Source organism: Fukomys damarensis, unplaced genomic scaffold, assembly GCF_012274545.1.
Source record: "Fukomys damarensis isolate Sample0158 unplaced genomic scaffold, DMR_v1.0_HiC HiC_scaffold_16, whole genome shotgun sequence".
NCBI lineage: Eukaryota > Metazoa > Chordata > Mammalia > Rodentia > Bathyergidae > Fukomys > Fukomys damarensis.
The window spans coordinates 20018213-20027153 of record NW_022900928.1 but is presented as its reverse complement, the minus strand read 5'-3'; the positions used below and the strand labels follow the sequence as shown (position 1 = coordinate 20027153).

Below are 8941 nucleotides of genomic sequence, written 5' to 3'. Positions count from 1 at the left end.
GTTTGTAAATGGGGAGGGGAGGAGGGGGTTGAAGGGAGGGCAGGGACAAGGGGGAAAATGAGAATCAAGACCTATTAGGTAAAGGTACAGAATCCCAATGATGAATGTAACTGTATTTGTATAACTAGATTGTACCAATAACCTCAATAAAAAAGAAAAAAAATTTAAAAAATAAAATACTGCTATTTTGAGTAATTGAATATTCATATGCAAAAAGATGACTTTAGACCCTTACTTCATACCATACACAAAAATCGACTCAAAATGGCTTTAGCTCAGTGGTGCCACCCACCTGCCTCGCAAGCACAGGCTATGAGTTTGATCAATCCCTGGTACCAAAAAAAAAAAAAAAAAAAAAGGAGCAGAGATCTAATTGTAAGAGATAAAACTTAAAAAAAAATTAAGAAAAAATATATGACAGAAGTCTTTGAGATATGGACTATGTAAAGATTTCTTTGATAAAACACCAAATACACAAACCAAAAATGTAATAGACTTCATCAAAATTTAAAATTTTTGAGCCAGGTGGGGTGATGCAGGCCTGTAATTCCAGCTACTCAGGAGGCTGAGGCAGAAAGATAGCAAGCTCAAGCCCACCTTGGGCAACTTATTGAAATTCTGTCTCAATATTAAAAAAATAAAAAGAGATGGAAATGTAGCTCAGTCCTCCCTCAGTTCAATTCCCAGTACCACAATCAATCAATCTATTTATTTATTTTTGAACTTCAAAAGATATTTTTTAAATGAAGGCAAGCTACAGGTTACAGGTCACATACCTTCTGAAGGACTCATGAAGAACTCATAACTTAATAGTAAAAAGACAACTCAATTTTCAGTGGGGGGCAAGAGATTTAAAGACATATTTCACCAAAGATGATGTGCAAATAGGTGATAAACACATTAAAATGCTCAACATCATTAGTAATTAGGGAAATGAAAATTTAAACCATAACATGAAACCATTTGACATTCATCCACTGGAATAAAAAAGCGACTACAAATGGTACAAGGCTGTGATAAGTGATAAACCCTGAAACACTGCTGGTGGGAGCAAAACGTCATACCCACTTTGGAAAACAATTTGGCAGTTTCTTTCTCTCTCTTTTTAAAGTGTGTAGTTCACTATCATTAAATTATTCATAATGTGCAATTATCACCATCATTCATCTTCGTAACTCTTTTCATCTTGTAAAACTGAAATTCTTTACTCATTAAACAATAATGCCTAATGTTTCCCTCTTCCTAATGTTGCCCCTGGCAATACAATTCTACTTTTTGTCTCTGTGATTTTTGCCTACTCTAAGTATCTCACATTTGTGGACTGTTGGTCTTTTGGTAACGGCTTACTTCATTTAGCACAATTCTGAAGGTTCATCCTCACTGTAGCATGTGACCAGATCTTCTGCGTACAAGGATGAATAATATTCCATGTGTGTATGGACCACATTACCATTCAATGGACACATTAGGTGCTTCTACTGTGAATAATGCTATGAACACGAATGAACACATAGCTCCCTAAAACTCTTCTAACAGTTCTTTCCGATACATACCCAGAGGGAGAATTGCTGCACTGTACGGTAGTTCTCTTTCTAACTTTTTGGAAACCACCATCCTGTCCTCCATGGAGGCTAGCTCACTTCCCATTCCAACAACTGTACACAAGGATTTTAACATCTCCACATCCTCACCAACACTTATTTCTGCTCTGTTTTGTTTTTCACACCAGCCATTCTAATGAGTATGAGGGATAGCTCATTCTAGTTTTGATTTCCATTTCCCTGATCATTAGTGTACTTACTGGCCAACTGTATATCTTCTTTGGAGAAATGTCTATTCAAGTCCTTTGCATCAGTGGGTTATTTGGGTTTTTAATTGGGTTATTTGGTATTGAACTTTGGAGTTCTCTATTTTAGACATTAATTTCTTATCATATACATGATTTATGAATATTTTCTATCATTCTGTGATTATTTTCATATCCTGTTGATATCATCTTTCGATGAATAAAGTTTTTAATTCTCATGAAGTCCAGTTTGTCTATATTTACTTTTATTATCTGTGCCTTTGATGTCATATCCAAGAAATCAGTTTGGCAGTTTCTTAAAAGTTAAACATAAATTAACCATGCAACCAACAATTCTACTCCTATATACCCAAAAAATAAAAATTATGTCCACAAAAGACTTGCACACAAATATTCATAGCAATATTAGTTATCATAGCCCACAAGTAGAAATAATCTGTGTTCTCAACTGATGAATGAATAAACAAAGCATGATAGAGCCATACAATGGAATATAATATTCAGCTATTGAAAAGAATTTATATGATTGAATTTCAAAGGCATTATGCTAACTGAAAAAAATACAAATACAAATAACCACATATTATATGATTCCATCTACATAAAATATCCAGAAAAAAATGCATAGACTTTTTAAATGGATTACTGGTTTCCTGGGGCTGAGGCTGGGAATAAAGATGTTATACAGTTGCATGAGACATTTTATTGCAGTGAGGAAAATGTTTGAAAACTACATTATAGTATGATTGTGCAATTCAGCTAATTTACTGACTACACTGAAAACGGGCAAATGTTATAGTATGTGACATTTCAGTGAAGTTGTTAAAAAGAAAATATAATTAAAATATCTACCTATCTGTGAAAAAGAAATAAAAGAATGATGACCCAGAAATTACAGATTGGTGACCTACAAGGTACAGGGAAGGGGGTGGAAAGGAGGAGGCATGGAAACAGGAAGAGGGTTGGGAAGCAGCTCCCCCTCTCTGAGGACCCCGCCTCGTGTAGCCTGACTCTCAGAACCAAGGCGATGTTTTACACACATGCGGACATCCACATGCATATACACGATATCAACGACCAGGAGGTAGGGTGGGAGGAGACAAGAGTGGATTAAACACTGAACAAACTGGGCCGGGGATTTAGCTCAGCGGTTCCTCTGCCTGCCTCACAAGCGCAAGGACCCGAGTTCGATCCCAGTACCAAAAAAAAAAAAAAAAAAAAAAAAAATGAAGCCTGACATTGTAAATTAATAAACATAACCACACTGAAGGATGGGGGAAAAGTACGAACCAAGTAAATGAAAAGCAACACTTTGACTGGAGATTATACAGCTAAAAGCAAAAGACCTATCTGCTGTTCTCTAGGTAGTAAGTGCTGTAGTCTCACAGGGTTATGAATCAGTAATTCTGTAAATACTTCGTCTTGAATGATGAGGTAAAGCCTGCTGGTAATGAGAGGCAGATTTCCTACTGTTGGAAAAAGAAGTTCTGAATAAGCAAGGAGAAAGGTTAGAGTGAATCTTGTAGTATCGGTATGGAATCTGACGTGCCCCTCTGACCTAGTGTTTTTAATATACACAGATGAATAAATGTAAGGAATAAACACATATCTGCATGCACTGGTGTACATATGTGCTTTTCCTAGCTCATATGTGCACTGAGAGGGCCTAGGATCAATGACACCTGGTAGCAAAGCAACCACCAACCACCCAGGACTTGGCTTTTTACACCATTTTTCCAAAGAAACTAGACCCCACTGGAGAAATGATTGATTCCAAGATTGGGAGCAGGAAATGTAAGATCTGTCTGCACTATCATATGGTACTAGGAAATTTGGAATTTCTATTTTTAAAATGCCAAAATGACACAGGAAACTATGGGAAGGGATTCCTAATGACTGAAGTTGGAACAATTTGAGCCCAAAATAAATAATTATAGATATCATGAAATCAGTATCCATGATTCATAGTGGTATAAATAAACATAAGCATAAAGAAGTAAATGGGGGAACATGAGCATATCTTCCTTACAGAAAAACCTCCATTAATAGATGTATAAAAAATAAGGGAAGCCAGGGATTTGGCTCGGTGGCATTACACCTGCCTGGCGAGCACAAGGTCCTGAGTTTGATCCCTGGTATAGGAAGAAAAAGAATAAGAGAAATGCAAATAAAACAAAACAGTGGTACACATCATAGTATCGGTTACAGGAAAGGTCCATAACTGGATGCTCATAGTAGGTAAAACTGAAGGACAGACAGGATATCAGCATGAAATCAAAGTGTGTGCCCCAAAATAAGTTCCATTATTAAAGAGGGAAAACGGTACCTGTGCAGTGGAGAAAGTCAGCAGACACCATCATAACCAGGTAATCGAGGATAACATCAACAGGAATGGGCCTGGGGACTCCACATGTCCCTTGTGTGATACACAGAGGACACAACACGGTTTCTATGGAAGCCTTGTCCAAAATGCATAACCCCAATCTTATCATGAGAAAACACAAGACATTCTCATATCAACTGTTATCATGAGAAAACATAAGACAAATGAACAGAGCAGTACCTATCAAAAGCGTTGTTAGGCCAGGGATTTAGCTCAGTGGTTACGCCACCTGCCTCACAAGCACAAGGTCCCAAGTTCAGTCCCCCCACACACAAAAAACAAAACCAAAAGATAAACAAAGTGTTGTTGATGTCATGGAAGACAAGGAAAGACTGAGGGACTGTCACAGATTGAGAGAGACACAACAGATGGGTAATAAGGGGCCTTAAACTGCATTCTGGAACAGAAAACGTCAGGGGAAACCTGGTGAAATCTGAATAATGTTTACAGTTAATAATATTGTGCCAAAATTAACTTCCTGGTTTTGATAACCGTACTATAGTTTTGAAAGATGATAACATAAGTGTACAATGAGTAAAGACCATATATGAACTCTGCACTAGTTTTTGCAACTTTTCTGAAGTCTGGAGTTAATTCAAAATAAATAGATTTTAGGGCTAGGAGTATGGCTCAGTGGTGCCACACTTGCCTAGCAGGTATGAAGCCCTGAGCTCCTTCCCCGACCCTGGGGGGAAAAGTCTTTTTCAAAAAAAGGAAAACGTAGCTCCTTACCCAAAGACCAAGTGTAGATTCATCCTTGGTAAAGCGATTCGGTTCCTTAAATTTAGAATTCAGGACCATACAATAAATATTGGCCACTGAGGAGAAATCATTTAGAATAAAACATTACTTATCTGAAGCCATTTCTGACTCATATTACTTTTAAGCTAGTTAGTTAGAGCCCATATTTGTCATTTCTCCAATATTTTGGTAGAAGAAACTTTGTGGAGGATAAAATTTGGACACCCTGGGCATCATTAAATTTAAATATGAGGAATGATACTGGTGATAATCACAACACAAATGATATCATGTGTAGGACTCCAGAGGCTTAAAAATCATTACCCCAAGACACACAGATAAAGGAGGTACATCTTTGAATTCTACTAATTTTCATTTCCTCTTTTTTACTTCTTGAATAAAATTTCCTTTTCTGGACTCCTGTAGCAAGAAATCCAAACTAAACAGGGATATCTTTGCTCACTAAGTTAATACTATAAGAATTCAAAAAAATCAAATCCTTCTAGTGATTCAGTTTAAAATGACAGCACAAAAGGTATATGTTTGCTGTTAACAGCAATTAGCTGTGGATAACAGGATAGGAAGCTCCTTAATTTTCTATCTTACACATTTTTGTATTTGACATTTTATAATAAGGATAGATTATTTTATAACAAATTTTAAATATATAGACCTATATAACATCAGCCTATCAGTTATTTTAAACTAAATAGTAGACTTTTCAAATATAATGTTGGTTAATTCAATTTCATTTGTAAGATGTCAAGAGCTCAGAGTAAGGAAACACATCACTTCTCACTCAGCATCATTTACTTTTTTTTTGGTACCAGGGATTAAACTCGGGTCCTTGCACTTGCAAGGCAGGCCATGGAACCACTGAGCTAAATCCCCAGCCCTTAGCATCATTTACTAAAGACATACTTTATCTAAAAGAAAGCAATGGCAGAGTTTTGTGCCCTAGAGAGTAGGCAGAGACCAGAGGTCCTGGAATATCCATACAGTTTTTTAAAAATGGCCTTTTCTTCCCCAAGGAAAGGACCAACATATGCAAATAGAACAACTACCTCAGAAAGGGTGCAGGATGAAGTGGCTCCAGAGATATTTCTGGATTTTTGTGAGTGAAAGCATTTTAGCCTCCCATCACTTGGGGAGGGAAGAGAGAGAGAGAGAGAGAGAGATAGCCGCCTGTCTGTGGGAAAAATCAAACTTGGCTTGAGAAACACAAGGGCTTCGGGAGGAGGAGGAACCACCAACTCCACTGGCTGTGAACCTGACCAGAAACACGTGTGCCTCCTCTGATGGGAAAGACAGGAGTTGTCCCAAAGGAGACGTTCCCAAATGAATTCCCAAGGAGCATCTTTTACCTGCCGCAAGATCTGAATTTGCTCAACATAATCCCATGTGTTATTCCTATTTCCTGTCTCTATTTCCTTTTGGTCTTGTCTCCTTTTTAAACAAAGTTCATTTTTAAATCCCAGCTTGTCTCAGCTGTGGAAGACCAGGAGGTGGGGGGTAGAGAGATTGGGCCATTGCTACAACACCACAAAAACATCTGACAGTCACCCACATATTTTGTCATCTGCGCGTTCTGAGTCCAGATATTTCATCTGTAGACTTGTATATTTGTTGGAAGAGACCTTGTGTCAAGGTGCTGCCAGTGACTGAGCCCATCTGACATGCTCATCTATTGAAAAACAAGAGTAAGTGTTTACCATAACCAGACATAACACACTGTTCTAATACCAAGAACCTTTATGACTCAGAGGCCAGGAGATGAAACACATTGGTTTGAAACATTAGGATATGAACACTAGCTCACTAAAGAGAACCAAAATAGGGATTTGTTAAAATATGCTTGTCAATGTCGGATCCACAGGCAGGAGAGGGCTGCAGAGATGCGCTCAATGCACCTTATCAACTTTAAGCTTCTTCCTGCACAATATGATTATAAGTAATATAAACAGTAGGACTTCTCACCCAATCAATGAGGAGCAGAAGCAGGCTGAGTGACTAGGAGGGAGGAGGGTCTAGGACAGAGCTGGGGTGGAGGCCTCACTTTCTGTCATAGACTAACTGTGTGATCACAGCCACAAGTCCCCTGGGCCTCAGTGTCCATCTGTAAAATAAGTGATGGATTGACCCAGAGCCCCCTTGAGAGCCCTCTGCCAACTTCAAGATGCCATGATTCCACCCCAGCAGCCTTCTCCTCCTCCAGTGAGGGCCCAGGCTCCGGCCCACTCTAACCTTCAGAGTTCAGGACATTGAGCTAATCCCCCGTGGGTGGAGTCCAGACCTCACACTCCTAGATCTGAAACTCTAAGGGTTAAAATATCCCTCTGCACATGTCTTCCAGGCTGAATTTTCAGCTCAAATGAGACAGGCCCTTGAAGTAGCTCTAACGCTCAGCACATCCCAGTGACAGATAGCCCAAACCATGGACAAGATGAAGCCTCCAGAGCCCGCTGGAGAGGACAGGACTCTAGCGCTCAGTCTTCAGAGTCAGGGTGCAAACTGCCCTGGGGATGCAGGATCTGCCTGGCTCTGGCAGCCGCAGCTTTCCTGGTGAGCACGGCTGTTTGCTTTCTGCCCCCAAATGAAATGGGACCAAAAGATACTACAGCCCCTCTTTTGCTTTCTAAAAGTTAGACAAAAGGACGTTTCAGAGCCAGGTAAAATCCATGATCAGCCCTGGGAAAGACCTAATATGTCCATTCCTTAAGGGTCTGAAATGCATTTCAAAGAGCAAGTGATGTAATTCACGGGCTGAGGCAGAACTTTTACCAACGTAGATGGCAAGCTATGGCTGAAAAAGCTGCCCTGCTTGGCCCACTTGCCATGGTCCCCAAATCACTTACCCTCGCATTGCCTGCCCTCCCCTTGGTAGCCAGGCTTGCAAGAGCACTTGTAGGAGGTGGGTGTGTTCTGGCACAGGGCCTCGGCATGGCAGTCATCTAGCCGTTGGGCACACTCGTCTATTTCTGCAAAAGAGTACAGCAGGCACCTGGCATGGAGCCCAATGGTGTGTGCTATGGCCTTGGCCCTGCCTAGGACCATCTTTCCCAGTCTGCCTCACCTCACTCCTCACAACCAAAACTGCTTAGGAACCCCAGACAAACCATACTGTGCCCAGCTCCCTGTTTCCAGGTATAGCCAGATCCTTCTAATTGGAATTGCAAACCAACCATGGCCTAGTGACCTCTGAGACTCAGTTCAGATCCCCAGTGCTTGCCATGGCGCCCAGGGTAGAGGAGGTGCTCCTGTGCTCCCACCTTTGTCCTCTTTCACTGAACGTATCATGCAGAGTTGTTGCTATTTTCCTGCCTGTCTCTCCACTAGACAATGTCTGACAGACCGTGTCCAGGCCCTTGATGTCAAGCCAGTCCAGTGCATGGCACAGGAGGCGGCAATGGTAAATGCCCGCTAAGGGAAGGAAGAACCAGGTTGGCAAAACAACTGTGAAAGCCAAGTGGTTGTTTCGAGAATGGAAATAAAGACAACCCTGGACTCTGAGGAAAAACCAGCCAGAGCTCTCGGTGCAGAAGGGGCACGGAGTCACCCTTGGTCCCCACCCCACCCCTGCCCATCGTCTCAACCTGAAAACTGGATTTTTCAAGAGTATTTCCGGAGTTAACACCATCCCAAGATGTTAATTAAAAAACAAACAAACACTTTTGAAAGTATTTCAAGTCCAGTTAGTTCAGAACTTCGAGAGTTCCTATCTCTGGAGGCCAAAAACCTAAACTGATTGCTGCGTAAAAACAGTACTGTCTTCAAACTGGGGCATTCAGTAGACAGAAGTCTGCAGAGCCAATCCTGAGGCTGCCAGGAGAAATACCCAACCCCGAATTAAACGAGGGACGAAGCTGCCCCTACCACATATAAGGATTCCCGGCCGGACCCTCAGTTTTCCCATCTACACAATGGGGAGCCGGACCGCCCCCCCAGCCCTCGTAACCCTCCTCCCCGCTCAGCGGGCCGCTGTCTGACCAGCAGGCACGTTCGGGGGAGCC

General features: G+C 41.0%; 1 protein-coding gene across 3 annotated transcripts in view; it reads right to left on the bottom strand.

Annotated features, from left to right (window-relative positions):
- The window catches only part of Scube2 (signal peptide, CUB domain and EGF like domain containing 2), an 89526-nt gene that overhangs the window by 77486 nt on the left and 3099 nt on the right, over positions 1-8941 (bottom strand). For 2 of the 3 annotated variants that reach the window (XM_033764150.1, XM_033764151.1), the window contains exon 2: positions 7787-7909. In XM_033764150.1, the coding sequence (XP_033620041.1) occupies positions 7787-7909 (123 nt within the window). Of the gene's footprint in view, positions 1-4922; positions 4960-7786; positions 7910-8941 lie in introns of those variants that run through there. The other variant, XM_010615305.3, reaches the window with a different exon arrangement.